Genomic DNA, 16,424 nt, shown 5'->3' on the forward strand with positions numbered 1-16,424 from the left:
TATAAGTGTTTAATGTGAGCACCTTCTGTTATGCTGCACACATCCAGCCTAATATGAGAGTTCATTCCATAGTTTAACTAGCATATTTGGAATAACAGAAATAACAGCTGCTTCAGCTGTTATGTAGATCAGTAGGTAACAGAGGCACATACACACGATCCTTTATAAAACTCCAAAGAAAAAAAATCACATTGGGTAAGATTTGGTGATCTTGCAGGCTACCTCAAACATGCTTCATTATTCTATCCATGCAGATCAGTGGTAAGGGAAAAATCATTCAAGAGTGATCATCTATAGAGTTACGCCAGTGAGGGGGTAAACCATCTTGTTGTCAAATAAAATTCTCTGGTCTGTCTTGCAGTTGAAATAATCACAGTTTATCCAATTAAGCAACTCCTGTTGTTCTTGCTTTTGTGAAAAAGAATGGCCTGTAAACTTACTGTGGGATATTGTACAGGGAAATTTAATCTTGGGATTGCCTTTCACATTATAAAAGTTCATGGAGATTTTTCAACCCCCAGATATGGACTTTAAATCATTAATTTAACTTAATACTTAACTTTAATACAATTTAACGGTTCAAATTAAATTTTAACTTTAACACTAATATACTGTAACTTAATTTTAACTTTTATACAAAGATTAAATATTGAATTCACCACTAAATACAATACGATTTAAGAAAGTCATCTTCATGGTACAACATTTTGATCGCGAAAAAAACGTGCAGTTGCAGTTGTTAGGTAGGGTTCAAAGCCTGGCTGTAAACATTATGGATGCTTATGTAAGCATTCCCCTAAAACATTCCACTTTGTCATCATCAGGATTACTACTAGTTCATGGCTGGTCTTCCAACAGATTTTTTTGGATTACACAGGAAAGACTTCTGACACATACAACATTTTCTTTATACCACTTTAGTCATCCCGTACTCTTCCCTTTACACAACATCCAGTCATTTCAAACCAATTAGGCAATAGATGAATGTAATTGTCACTTGAAAGATCACAAATAAACTTTCTATGGAATCCTTATAGAACTGTAACTACAAATTCACATTTAACAAACTGCAAAACGCAGAAGGCTTTTTTGTTCAGGAATTCACTGTCTTTGCTAGTAGTGCTATAAAGCAGAAAGATAAGCAATCTATCTATGGCCATGCGCAGAATGAAATTTGTCCACTTTTTGTTTTTTGATCCTAGCTTTCAATGAACGCTGTACACATCATATAAGAAATATTACAACAAATTAAATCCCCGATTTACTTTTTTGTACACTCGTTATTTCAAATAACAGAAAGAGTGAGCATTATAAGCATTTTGTAATGCTAAATCAATATCTACTTATTTTATTTATTAATTTTTAATTATCTTATTACTTACTTTAATTATTAATATTGTTTATTAATTAATTTTTGCTATTTTAAATTTTCATTTTCTCTTTATTTATTTATTACTTTTGTTTATTTATTTCCTTTGTACTTAATACTATTTCTGATCTGACAAAAAATCACAGTCTTTGGCTTTGTCCATTCACTGTTGCCACTGGAGGGTGGGTGGAATGAAAGTTTTTACTACTGAAGTGATCAGGTGGCCAGGACAAGTGATATCTTTTATTTTTGTACACAATTCCATGTTAAATGACCAGGCAAGAATTACAAGTAGCATCTATGTATGCGGCATCTATTCAAGGACTTCCTTGTAATTAAGCCTTGGAGAGCATATTGCAGTCTTATTGTATACAGATGGCCTGCAGAGGCAGTTGAATCTTCATCTATATTAAGTCAGGATATTTTTGGAACAATGGGCTTACATTAATTTAATCCTGAGCTGGAATAAAAATTTAGGCTTTATGTACTCTATTTACCCATAATAGAGTACAGATGCTTTGGTACTGGGATGTAGATGGCAACAAAAGAGTTGATGCACTATTAAAAAAGGAATATTTCTTAAATTTATAAAATCCAAGCTAGGTTGCGGAATAAATGAACTGTGATAATAAGAATAGCTGTTCTTCAGTGAATAATCAATGAGCATCCTAGTATTGGTAAGAATATCTTGGATAAAATTTTGGGAAGATATTAATTTACAAACTAATAGGTCCCTCTCAAACTTCAGTTGGTTTTGGGGTAGCTTACAGTAGGTTCTACTTTCATTAATGGATGTGGACATTCTGGAGTTATCTATACTTTATGGATTTACTGCAGATTGTCATAATACGTAGGGTTTGTCTTCAGACTCCTAGAAAACAATAGTTCTTGAATTTGAGTACCCTTAGGAGGAAGCATTCCTATATCATTCAGTAGAACTATCTCTTGGAAATTATGGATATTTATAATGTAGTTGAAAAAGTTTTAAAATTTACATGAGATATGAAGCTGGAGGAATTAGTAGCTTAGTTCCTTTTGAAATGCTTATTAAGGCCTATGATGAAGTGTTCTGTAGATTTATCCTTCTTCATCCCAAAATAAATAATTATTTCATTTTATTTGCTCATGAAAGAAGGTTCATGTCTCAAAATTATTGATGGTTAGTCTTTTTTCGTTATAAAAAGTGAAGCCAAAAGTTCAGTATTATATATGTTTTATGTAATTTAATTTCATAAAAATATTATTTTTTTATTGTTACATGATTCTGCTTTGGCTTTTGCTAAATTAAAAGTCAAATTTATATTTTTTGCACAGAAATGAACATTATTTATATGTTTCTTTTAATGCAGTAGTTTTAGGTTTTAAATTTTCTATAATAGGTAAAATTATTTCATTTTAACAAATTTCCTTATTTTTAGGTCGGTTTTAATGCTGGAAATGGTACTAGAAGTTTTGAATATAAGCCATATTCTCAAGCATCAACTATACGTGATCTGACTAGTCGTGGATGGGCAAATGGTTTACCTGGACGACATATATTCCGTATAGATGAAAATATTCTTCTTGGAACGTGTAACAAAGATATAGGTAAGATGATTGTACTAGATTATTGCCTATCAACATGGCAGAGTAGTAACATTTCCGCCTTTCATTTAGAGCTTCCAGGTTTGAGACCTGGTCAGATTAGGCACTTGCTATAAAATTCTTTATTAATCATCAGTAACTATTATTGTGCTAACATTAATAACTTTCTGTATAAATATTTAAATAAAATTGCTGTATAAGTAAGTAAATAATTTATTAGTAATAATTTTCATGATAGTATGTTATGTAAAAGAGTCCTTATATATGGACCGGGGATCAGTATTGTAGCTAGTCATATTAATTGCTCACTGGGCTGGTCTAGCAGTGAACTCGTCATTGCAAATCAGCTGATTTTGAAGCGGAAAGTTCTAAGGTTCAAATCCTAGAAAAGGCAGTTACTTTTATACGAATTTGAATACTATATTATGGATACTGGTGTTCTTTCATGGTTGGATTTCAATTAATTACACATCTCAGGGATAGTTGACCTGAGAATGTACAAGACTAAACTTCATTTACATTCATAGATATGATCCTCATTCAGGCTCTGAAGTAATACCATATGGTGGTTGTGGAGGCTGAACAGAAAAAAGAGTCATACTTATTACTGTGTTAATTTTGTTGCTATAAAAAGAGCTACAGTATGTTTTATTCTCGTTATATGTTTCAGCTGGAGCTAATTTGCAGTTATCATTTGCACCAGAAAGTGGTAATATGTTAGGTGGAACTGTTGTCAATATTACAGGACCATGTTTCAATGAAAGCATGAAAGTTAGATGCAGGTATGATGTATAATGTATCAATGTTTCTTCTATTTATTTATCTAAGTCCTTATAATTATTGGAATTGAAAAGACTGTATTATAAATAATAGTAACAAACAAAATAATAATTAAAACAGTAAAAAAAAAAATTAAATTAATTGTTTTTTTAAGTACTGTAACAATCTAATGTTAATTGATTGAATCCATAGATATTTATCAAGTACTGTAAGATTTTGTATCGTTACCAATGCTCATTAGTTGGCTTTATTTTATAGTTTAAGTGAAATTTAATTTTCACTTTAAGTAATACTTATATAATTTGTAGTTATATTAAAACAAAAAAAACTGAAACAAAAAAAAAAAAAAACAAGCCAATGAGGATCTCTTAGGATCTTAGTACATTATTTTGAAGACAGTGTTTTCAAGAAAACTCCTATATTAGGTGTGCGTTTTCTCTGATGAGTTTGAAACCTGATAACTAATTTTATAATAACAGTAAGATTTAACGTTGATCTTATTTTAGTGTACAGTCACTTAATGATTCAGTTTCATTTCATTATTGAAATTTTTCTTAAAAAAAAACTGATAGGTAAAGAAAAGTGCTTACTACATCTAGACTACTTTTTTTTATTTCACTCAACTTTACGGCCAAAAATGCTAAAATATGCCCTTTTAATCGAAGAATAATTAAAATGATTACTTTTCATTAAACTGAAAACTAAAATTTTCATTAAATCAGAAAAATTAAAAGTAACTCATGAGTTATTATCACTCATGAACTAATGAGTTAACATTACTTTTCATTAAACTAAAATTTCTCCCTGTCTTAATCTTATTTGAGAATTTATCAATCAGTGATTTTCCATTCTTTAAAAAATATTCAACAATAATATATAAGGTTATAAAGGATATTTATTTTAAAAATTAAAAGAATTTCTATGTTAGTTTTAAAAATCAACATAAAAATTGTGTAAATTAATAAGAAGTAAGCATTATTACTACAGAGAAAGGATACATTACTTAAAAAACCTTTTTAACTATCTGCTATACTGGATGGGTGGGAAGTCCCTTTATTAGTTATGAAATTATTAGTATAGGTGCAGCTTCTTACTTTCTATGGATCTAAAACATCTGTGTGGGTTCCACCATGTTCAAAGCATTTGCTCTCTCATGTCCAGTTGTTCATCTGCAACAGCATGTGATGAACGATCTTACTTCAAATGCTGACTGAACAACATCTTGGAGCTGCTCGTTATTGTTGTATATGTGTTTTTTCGAGTTTCTTTTTTTACAAAACTCCAGAGTACATTGTCAGGTGTGGTGAGGTCAGGGTTTCTTGCTGGCTAAGATAATGGAGCTGGTAACTCTTCCGACTCACGTCCGATCCAACGATTCAGAAAAATCTCATTGAGGCATCTGTGGATATTCAAAGCAAACATGCTGGAGCACTATCTTGCTGAAACATAATGATATCAGTCATCCCTTTAGTTAATAATTATGGAAGCAATCACTCGTCGATCATTCTCAGATAACTGTGTTGATTAACTGCACCATCAAAAAATAAGGACCAAGGGGATGTTCAGCTGTCATCCTAGTCAAAATCATAGCATGAGGCAGATGGTGTTCGATTTCCTCAAAAAATTAGGACTGTCTTTCACCCAGACAAAAACATTTCGGTTACAAGAGCTTTGATAAATTGCACACTTATCTAAAAACATGACGTTTTTATCATTTGCTCTCGGAAAACGAGTATTGTTGAATTGATGCTTCCACAGCAGTACATGTCTTAGCTCATGTGGTTGGCCACCCATTGCATGGCGCGTCAATAACGCTTCTTGTTGCAAAAGCTTTTTTTTCTCATGTCAGCATTTACTGTATTGGCGATGATTTACCAAATGTACAAAGAAGTCGTTCGTAATGTTCTCTAATGTTTTACCAGGGTGTGGATGTTCATGGACCCACACATAAACTAACAAATCGTCTTTGACAGTAAACACACTTGTATCCCTCATCATTCCACACTCGACTACGACTTAAGGTCATCCCAACATGACACACTAGACGATCTCCACCACGGCTTATCTTTCTCATCTTTTCCAGCATCATTAAGCGATATTAGTGGAAAAATTGGCAGCAGTAGAGTATTTATTATTGAATTATTATTAAATTATTGGAATTATTGGAAGCAGTATTAAGTTGGATTTATTAAAATGTAAAAGGACTTCCCACATAGTAGAGAATAAAGTATAACAATCATGCCGTAGCATGGTCTTGTAAGTGCTATCGCATACTGTTTGTTGCTTGTAAGGAAAAGCATTAACTAATTACATTTTTACAAGAGTTGATATACGTTACCCATTTTACCACAAAATATTAATTAAAATTTTACTTGTGAATGCCCAATAAATGCTAAAAATAATAGAGTACTTATTCTTTAAAAAAATAATAATATCCATCTCAAGTAAATCAGGCAATGGAACTGTTTTCATGTACTTCAGCTTATGAGAAAGGGACCTTGTGCTTCCATTGACCTTTATTAATAAATTATCAAACCACTTAAACATTTTTTTCAACAATTTATTTAAAAATACAATTATAAGTTATTCTTTTACAGAAACAGTATTACTCTTTTGAATTTTTAAATAGTACTAATTAAAAATCTTCTGCATCCTATTCATTGAGTAAATAATATGTCCTCAAATAATTTTGATTAACTTCTTTTGAATTTTTTGGTTATTTTTTTATATTTAGTATCTTCACTTGTATTTATCTTTTTATTAATTCATATGTTTATATTTAAAATGAGCTTTAATCACATACACTTTTTATTTTATAATTAATTGTGTATTTTGTGATGTTGCTCTGATCAAAGTTTTATCATGGTTTCACTTGATCCATCCAAGTAAATGCTGCAGCAGTTTCTTTTTTTATTTATAGAATAGCATATCTATATATTACTGATATGATCTATGTAATGTATTACTATACACCAAACACAATTTATTTATTTAATTTCTTACTGAGAGTTCATGGAAATAAAATTATCAATTTTTTAAATTAAAAAAATATATTATTGACTGAAATAATACTTCTTGAACAGTGGTCTGTATGTGGAAAACCACTGTAAAAAACATCCAAATTAAAAAAAGGATATTTTTCTTCATTTTTTCTAAAGCTTTATGAAGAAAAATTTGTATAACTTAACAGAAAAGTGTTGGAAAGTAAAGTAATACTATTTGTAATTTTTTATTGCTGTTATGAAGAAAGTTAGTAAATTTAAAACGCATTGGCAAAGGTGCAGTATGACAAGTATAATCGATGTTGTCGATAATTAATGTATAGATAAAAACTTAATAATACTTATAAATTTTCTATTACATTTCCAGATTAATTGTGTTCTTCACACATTAATGGATTCACATGAAGCTTATTAAATTTAAAATGGTAATTGGTTTTAGTGAAAAATTTAAAACCGTATTTGTAATAAGTTAATACTTTTACCCTTTTTTAACGTCTTTTATTTATTGTTCATTTCTAGGTTTGATGTAGAAAGTGTTGTTGGAACAGTTGTTGATAGAAACAGAGCAATCTGTGTTCAACCGTTTCTGATGGCTGAAGGCTATGTTTTATTTGATATAGCTATTGGTGATGGAGCATATAACTGGAAAGGAAAATATTTTGTCGGTATGTAATTTTTTTTCTCAAGTTGATATCTTATTATTTATTATTTTGTGAAATCTTTTAGTCTTCTTTTAAACAGTTCCCTTGTGATTTCACATATTTAACCCAGTAGTCCTTCCATTGTTGGAAAATGTTTTTGTAGCCCTTTAGAATGGATACAACTTGTACTGTCACATTTATCGCTCTAATCAACAAATGAAGCCATTACTTGATGAAAATCGAGTAACATAAGAAGATATTTATAATAAAAAATATGTTATTTGATTTTCACAAAATTTATTTAAAAGATCACAACAGCTGTTTCGGTATATAGTACCTTCCTCAGGTATTGCAAACAGATTCAAAGAATATTACTGACTGAAATAGTACTTCTTTGAAAATAGCCTGTGGAAAACCATGTTGATAAACATCAAAATTCAAAAAGAATACTTTTTTGTGTTCTGTTTACAACACTTAAGGAAGGTACTGTGTACCAAAACAGCTGTTGTGATTATTTAAATAAATTTTATGAAAATAAATAACATATTTTGTTTATTTCCTTACTTTCATCATTATATCCTCCTGGCTATCAAATCAGAACCCTTTTAGAGATCTTCAGCTTCAGGAATAACCAGAAACCACAAGGAGCCATTTCTGATGAGTAAGGAGTCTGGTGAATTTGCTTTTCTTTGACTGCCAGAACATTTTCTACAAAATTATATCAGTATATAGTAGTAGTTTGAAATCAATTCACTAATTATTCTAACCCATGCACCAATCAATAAATTTAAATTCTTTTAAATAAACCAACTAGTACAAAATATTGAAATACACATATCATTCCTTAATTTTTAATGGGAGTACTTTCACAGGATCTCACATCCTCGGTCATGATTGAAATAATTCTGTTATTGCATAATAAAAATTTAAAAATAAAAATACTAAAACAAATAGATCCTTTAAAATTAGATTTCTTGAACATTATATAAATTACAAAAATAATAAATTAGGTTATCTAATATGGCAGACCACCTAATAAACGATAGACATTCTATTTCTGATATTAACATAAGTTTAGATATATTAGTAATTAATAAAGATGATATAAAATTAAATATATTAGAAAAACATTAAATATATAAGTACAAAAATAATTTCACTTTGATAAACCATCATACAGTGTTTGAGAGAGACGGCCTTATAAAAATTGCAACAAACAACAGCACTTAATAATAAATTAATATGCAATTTTCATTGTTTTAATATTTTTATTTTTAAATTTTTATTATGTGATACAAAATTATTTTAATCATGGTTGAGGATGCGGGATCCTGCAAAAGTATTCATGAAAAGTTAAGGTAAAATACAGCTTATCTCAATATTCTGTACTAGATTGTTTATTTAATAAAATGTAAACATAATTTAACTGTCAAAGGGAATAATATGAATCTTAAAAAATTAATTTCCTTTAAATAATTTATATATGAGTATCCATTATTATCTTTTATGATCACACAGGATCACTTTAATCAATCCATTACCCAACTCTCTTCGATGGAAGTGTTTGGGCCTTGCGATCCTCCCAGTACTTTTTTATACATTCCAGTCTTTGTGCCCTTTCTAGTGTTAAAAATTTATATCTGGTGAGTTTTTTCTTGTGAGTGTGAAGTAAATGTTTTTGTTCTTGATTTTCTTGTTTAATTTTATTTTATCTGTGGTATCTTCTGGTGTAAGGCCAATTTCCTTCAGATATATATATAAGTATTTTTTTTTCTTAATGATTTATTTTTGTAATCCATTTTTATATATTCTTTTATATTTTTTATTTATAGAAACTCCAGCTACAGCAGCACAAAAAATATTCTTTGAATCAAAAGCAATACATGAAAGATTTCCACCAGAAATTGCTATGACTTGGGATGTATACAACTTGACAAATTCTTCAAATGCACCAATACAAATTTCATTATGGGGTTATAAGGAAACCACAATCAGGCCACAACTTATGTACATTGATTTGTTAGAGGTAAATTGATTTGTGTTTTCTAATTACTTGTTTATTTGTAATTTTATTAATTTTTTTCATAATTTGTCATTTAATTTTTTAAGAAAGTAAATTATTTTTTCATTTAGACATTTAATTGGTCTTGTAACAACCGTCAAATTTAATTTTAGTTTGTTTTTTAATTTTATTTAATGTTATAAACTGATTTAACAAATTAATAGTAGCATTATATAGAAAAGATTCTGGGTTTTGGTTGAAAAAATTGGCAGTTGAAGAAATGTTGTTAAACCAATGTTTTTAATTAGTTACCTCTTAAGAAAATTTCTTAAAAATGTCTAGAAGTATGTCTATGTATGAACGCATGCTATATGATCAGATTTGCTTATATGCGTATGTATAATTATTCAATTTTGCTATAAAACAAATAATATTTATAATTATATATTCAGTTTTTTTTATTTTTATAATTAAGTAAAATGACATAATTAAATTGTAATAATTAAGTAAAATTCAATAATTATTTTTAACATCTGTTTGACTGGTAGTCTCTGGGTAACAGTCAATTCCTATAAGACAAAGTTCATTCATTTTATACAATCTGATAATGATTTCTTAATACTGTGACTGCTTCATCTTTTAGATTATTAGGTACTAGCATTTATTAAATGGAAATATATTAAGACCCTTTCTCATAGGTCAAAGTAAATTACATTGATTAAAATGAAAACAGCTTTGTAATGTGGTTGAATGAAAGTGAATTTTGTTTCTTCTTAGTACAAATTGAGTACTAAGAAAACTTAAAACTTTAGAACTTTATTTATTAACTATCAAAGTACTTGAGTGATACTTACTCATAGCGAGTGATTGACTTAACCACCCATTTTCATATCGTGAAGACTCATTCTGGATTTTTGAAGGACCTCAAAGTTAGAATATCATATTTTTGATAGAACTGTATAAAATAATTATAATAATCTAATTTATACTTCAGTCAAACCTTATTAACTCAGACTTTGTTAACTTGAAAATCATGATTATTCAAACTTTTTTATTTCCTTAACCCATCATGAAGTAAAACATATTCAAGCAGAAAAATAAAGGATTGGGGAAAACATTTCTTTGTATTTTCATGAAAAATTAAAATAAAGATTTTGTATTTCAGATGAAGTTTATTAAATGAAATATATGCCATTTTGGTAGACTTTCTTTGCAATTTTGAGGTAAAATCATAATTCCATCAAGTAGAACTGCTATGTTTTCTAGAAGAAAACCTTTCATAATTGATTTTCATAGGCCTCTTTTGAAGCCAACTTTTTGCCATTAAGAGAATTTTGTTTCTGAGACTGAAACAAATGGTAGTCTGACACTGGAAGTACAGTGGATGCATCAGAATTTTCCAACCAAGCTCTCTCAATTTTTTATGGGTCACCAAAGATGTGTAGGGTCTGGCATTGTCTTGATGGAAAATGACATGTTTCCTATCACTTGATTTTGTTTGCTTAGTCTTGATTGCTTGGTGTATTATTTTCAGTTAATAGTAGAGACTAGAATCAGTGGGTGGTACTAATTTCCACCACAGATACATCACTTTTCTTAAATTATATAAATGTATTGAATTGTAAGGTGACAATGTTGAATTATAAAAAAAAGTCTGGGAAATCTTGTGTTTTCTTTGTTAGGCTAAGAACTTTCCAAACGACCCTAGTACTGACTCTTGTAATCATATAGCATTATATTGCATTCATCAGAACTAAAAAGGATTTAAAAATACGTGTTTTGTTTACAAGAAATGAATAAATTATGTTAATATCTTTAGTGCATATTTATACCTGTTGCATGAGTCCTACTACTTATGTGGTGATTAACATAATTCCTCATTTCTGTATTTTATATGTTGTCTCTATAATTGCTTCTGTATATGTCTCATTTCTGTTTGATACGTTTGTTTTTACTTGGGAAACATATTGAAATTTCAATAAAAGAGATCAAGGTTGTAGAAAATGCATCAACATACAGAAAAGGCTGAGTTTTTTTTAGATTGATAAATTGAAACTATTATTGCTGATTATAAGGGTAGAATTTTGTCCCGTTTGTGAATGAAAGAAAAGTAGGAAAAACATCAAAGTAGTTTTGTCCTAAATTTTTTTTAATGTCATTGTAATAATTATATTTTTGTGTTCATGTACTGGTTAACCAAATGAATTTTCATATTTTACCTTTGTGTATTATTTTTTAACATAAGAGAACTATACCATATCCCTGAATGGAACTGCTGCAGTAGGTGAATTATGCATTTCACTAATCAGTGTTGCCTTGTGGGCCGTGAGAGATATACAAAAAAATTTCTTATTACTAAAAATCAGGATTTATCAAATTTGGTTAAATTATATTCTATCGTATCAATAAAAACAAGGCATATAATAATACTGAAAAAGAGACTAAATTATAATTTTTAAAAGATCTAGAAATATATTCTCAGGTATTTTACAAAATGAGTATAATTTTTTTTATAAAAGTAATATTTATGATTTGATTAAGGTTAATTAATGTTAAGAGTTTAATAGGATTAATGTTAATGTTTAATGGGTTAATTATTATTATTTTTTTAAATTTGTATTTTTAGGATAGTATAAATAATGTTGGGAGATACAAAATTATTCCAAGCTTTTATCAGAGTCGAAATAATGAACGAGTTAATGACCTGAGAGTTGGCTTCATACAAATTAATCTCACGAATCCAGTGCAGTTTGGAGATTTAACAGTATCACCGTAAGTAACATCTTTTGTGTTATATTTATATAAATCATTTATGAAGTCAATAAAATTATAAATCTTGTCTTCAACTGAAATGCTATATTACAAAAAAAATTTTTTTAGTAACTTAACTGATTTATGAAATCTTATAAAACTTCCATTGTGGATTTGGTGGAATTGTGTGTAGTTCAGTGGTACATTTATATACACACTTTATAATTCTAACTGTTGGTGTGAATGTTCCTTAGATATTCACTGCATGTTTTCAGTGACTAGTATGTAGGGTACTAGTATTGTGTACTGTGAGCAGTATGTGTAAAATAGTTTGATGCAGGAATGAACAAAATATTTTTGATCAGAAATGTAACAGAAATGTTGGGTAAATATACCCTTCTCCTGTAAAATTGTGTTTAGGATAGATGTAACTACTTAGATTTAAGGAAAACAAATTTATAGTTATTTATAAAGTTATTAAAAATATAAAATTTATTTACAAATGTTGTTTCAATTGTTACAATAACTAGTAGAGTACAATATTATCAAAGAAAAAAAGAATAAATATAAAAAAATTAAAATCTAAGAAAATGTTTTCAATAATATAGATAATTTATTTTATTAATTATTTCTAGGAAATTCATGAAAATATGGTTTAACATGAAGAAAAAGCTTGTCTTTACATTGATAACAGTAGTTTGTGTGTGTGTGTGTGTATGTGTATATATGTATGTGTTTATACATACATACATACACACAGGGAGTCCCATGAGAAAACCAATATACTTCACAACCAAAACATTTCACTAAACATAGGTCTGGAAATGCTTCGTTAGCGAGTTACAGCTAGTGAAAGATTTACCTGGAATTCAGCTTCTCTGGTGAAATGAGGTTATACTGAAATCTTTAGGACGTTAATTAAGGGGTGAAATTAGTGATTTCTTAAGATTTTTGACGTGAAAACTCTAATAAAATAGGTTCATCTGTATAAAAATAACTACTTTTATTAGGATTTGAACGTTAGAAAGTGCTTATATTTTAGATTATTCTAAATGACTATATTACGTTAAAACTTTGTCTTGATAGATGATTGCATTAAAAATGTTGGAACTGTACTGGCCATTGCGTACTTACTATCTTGCAATCAGTGTGATATATTAGGAAATCCTAAAATATTCTGTAGCTTTTAATGGGGTAACCCATTCTTAATATTGCAAAGGAATGAAGATCGTGTTAAAGAAAAGGATGTGTGTGACCTTGTGAAGCTATTTAGGGTTATTTGACTTTAGGATAAGGGTAACTGTTGTAAAGATAACTTGATGGTGTAAAAAACCGATTTATTTTTGCTAACATTTGCAAAATACTACAATAAAATAAGAAATTCTCTGATACATGAGAGGATGAAGATAGACGTGGGTATTTTAGATGTATTGTAGAGGTATTTTAAGTATTGTTTGATTTAACTACGTATGCTGTATGAAGTAAAATAAATTACTGACAGTTGTCATGAAATGATGCCATCTCAGAAAAATATGGAAGGATAATATTAATTAATTGATGGCAACATGATTATCTTTACAGGTTTAGAATGGAATAGCTACATAAAAAAATATCAAGAATTAAGAAGTTAATTTAAAATAACACCATCATTTTAATATATGTAGCCTATGCCAAATCACAATGACAAGTATGTTTTGTGTAAGGTTAAGCTCAAATATAAACTGTTATGCACATGACTGACATCATTATGTCTAATGCATAGTAATTAAAAAAATATTTTTTCTTTTGTTATCTTTCACAAGCAAGATATTCTTTCACTGAAAAGTATTTTAATGTTTTTCATATGGATATATTTGTGTTTTCTTAAGTTATATTTTTTATGTTGTGTAGTGTGCTGTGGAGTCGACCGATACCACTCGGTTGGTATTTTTCACCACAGTGGGGAAGAAAATATGGAAGTAAATGGGCAGATAAGATGTGCGATGATTGGATTATGAATGATCGTTATTTAAAAAATTTTGCCGCTGAAATTCCACAATGTCCTTGTACATTAGAACAAGCGCTTATTGATAAAGGAAGATTTATGCCAGATTACGATTGTGATAGAGATTCAAACCCTGATTGTGATTATCACAAAGGAGCTATTCAGTGTGTTAGAAGTGGAGCTCCGAGGTGAGTAAACAAATAAAATATTTATTTTCTATTCACTTATTTAAATTATATTAATTTATGTACACTCATCATAAATAGTTAAGTAACTTACATATATACCTTGACAAACAGATTTTTAAATAATGATTAAATTAACTGCCATATTTGCTTCATATATAATACAGAATATTTTAAGAATCTTCAGTGTCTTTTTATAACTGTATAATTTGTACAAAAACACAGAATATATAAACAAATGATTAATCTAAAACCTAGCCCCTACAATAAAATATTAAAAAATAATAAAATTTTGAATTTACAAAAAATTTACAAATTAGCCAGATTCAATATATAACATAATAATTACAATGTATACTCCTTTGTCAGCCAAAAACTACCTTTGAAGAACTCAATACAATAAAATTTAAAATATCTGACACAGGTTAGTGGTTACATGCTTAGAGTCAACATGCCATTTAAATATACAATACAAAGTAAAAATACAACACATCTAGAGAAAAAAAGGTAGCATCAGTATATATCAGCTTATATTTGTGTAAAATTATCCACATTTTCTGGAAAGAAGATTATTAAAAAAAAAACAAAATGCTTGAATGTCATTCAGCAAACTAATGAAATACAAAAGCAACAATTCAGGGGAATACAATTTAAAGTATAATAATTGGACTAAATACTGGCTCAGAGAAATTGTATGTGTATTTACCCTCAGATACAAGTTACATAAAACAGGTTCTAAACATAAGAGAATCAACTTTTATAAATCACTTTGTAGAATGTAAATGAACATGTAAATTATACGTAGTACAATAAATCAAGATCTAGATTTACTTGAATGATATTAAATTTAGTAACATATTAAAATATATTTTAAAGGAAAAACGTAAAATACAGCATAGATCAAACAAATTATTCAATTTTATATACTAGAGATGTTTTTTCTAACCTTTTTAATTGTCATTAACAGCAATGCTGCCAGCAATTTCACAGAAGGAAGAATTCCAAAATTAGTATTAAAATTCCAATTGAACTACAGTATTTGAATAATTTGAAAACTAGTAATTTATGATTTTTAATCATTTAAATTGTAGCATTGTTTTTGTAAGCATTTTTCATATAAAAAAAGCATTTTTATACCTTTTATATAGAAATTCATTTCTATATAAATTTAATAATATAGCATTATTATTTTTAATTTGTATTGGAATATTAAGATACAAACCCATCTTTGAGCTAGAGAGATGTGGAAATCATTAGGTACAAGAGTTAGACTGCTAGGTAATGAAGGAAGTTTGAATTTTTTAAAGTGGTTAGCTAGTAGTGCATTGATTTGTAAATTAGTCATTATTTTCAGGACCTGTCTTCCAATATAGTTTATAATAGAATAGTTTAATCATGAATCATCATTTTATTTAAGAGTCAATCTCATTTTAGTCACTTACGAACTTAAAAATAACGAATAAAAAAAATTATGTATATGTAATAACATATTGTATGAGATTTATTATTATTGTTTACCAGGCTTAATTATTAATTCAGATATTACCTTTTCTTTATTTCTCTATTTTAATAACAATGAATCATTTAGCTTCATTAGTTAAAGTAATTGAAAAGAAATTGTAGATAAATTTTTATTTAATTTATGTTCTCAGTAGATTATTTAAATTATTTTTTGAAAAATTGTGATTTCTAAATATGAATAATAATAATTAATATGCACTGCATGAAAGTACAAGATTATATTTTTTTATCAGTTCTATATACAGTAGTGTGAGTGATAGTATATAGTATATCAGCTTGAGTGAATAAATTTTAAAAAAAATTGTTTTTCTTGTGGTTTATTTTATAGTTTGGAAGGCTCAGAACAGCAATGTTGTTATGATAAAAATCACTATCTCATGTTGTCATATGATCAGCAATGGGGTTCAAGACCACGAAGATCGCATAATCTTGGTTACATACCATGGAATGAAGCCAATAAGGTAAGTTGTAATTAAAAATTGAAATATTTATCAACTGTTTGCTGTACTTGAAATCCAGGATTTTTTTTATTAACAAGGAGCATTTTTAATAATGCAAACATGTATATTCAGCTTGTGTGGAGGTTAACTTCCACAATTTTTACT

The 16,424-nt window shown here is 28.3% G+C and overlaps 1 protein-coding gene across 2 annotated transcripts in view; it reads left to right on the forward strand.

Annotated features, from left to right (window-relative positions):
- mesh (sushi domain containing 2 mesh) overlaps positions 1-16,424 on the forward strand; it is an 83,025-nt gene that overhangs the window by 27,050 nt on the left and 39,551 nt on the right. For both annotated transcript variants that reach the window (XM_075379119.1, XM_075379118.1), the window contains exons 6-12: positions 2,788-2,956; positions 3,624-3,735; positions 7,255-7,400; positions 9,209-9,402; positions 12,005-12,150; positions 14,020-14,301; positions 16,148-16,280. In XM_075379119.1, coding sequence (XP_075235234.1) covers positions 2,788-2,956; positions 3,624-3,735; positions 7,255-7,400; positions 9,209-9,402; positions 12,005-12,150; positions 14,020-14,301; positions 16,148-16,280 — 1,182 coding nt within the window. The remainder of the gene's footprint in view (positions 1-2,787; positions 2,957-3,623; positions 3,736-7,254; positions 7,401-9,208; positions 9,403-12,004; positions 12,151-14,019; positions 14,302-16,147; positions 16,281-16,424) is intronic.

Source organism: Lycorma delicatula, chromosome 11, assembly GCF_047948215.1.
Source record: "Lycorma delicatula isolate Av1 chromosome 11, ASM4794821v1, whole genome shotgun sequence".
NCBI lineage: Eukaryota > Metazoa > Arthropoda > Insecta > Hemiptera > Fulgoridae > Lycorma > Lycorma delicatula.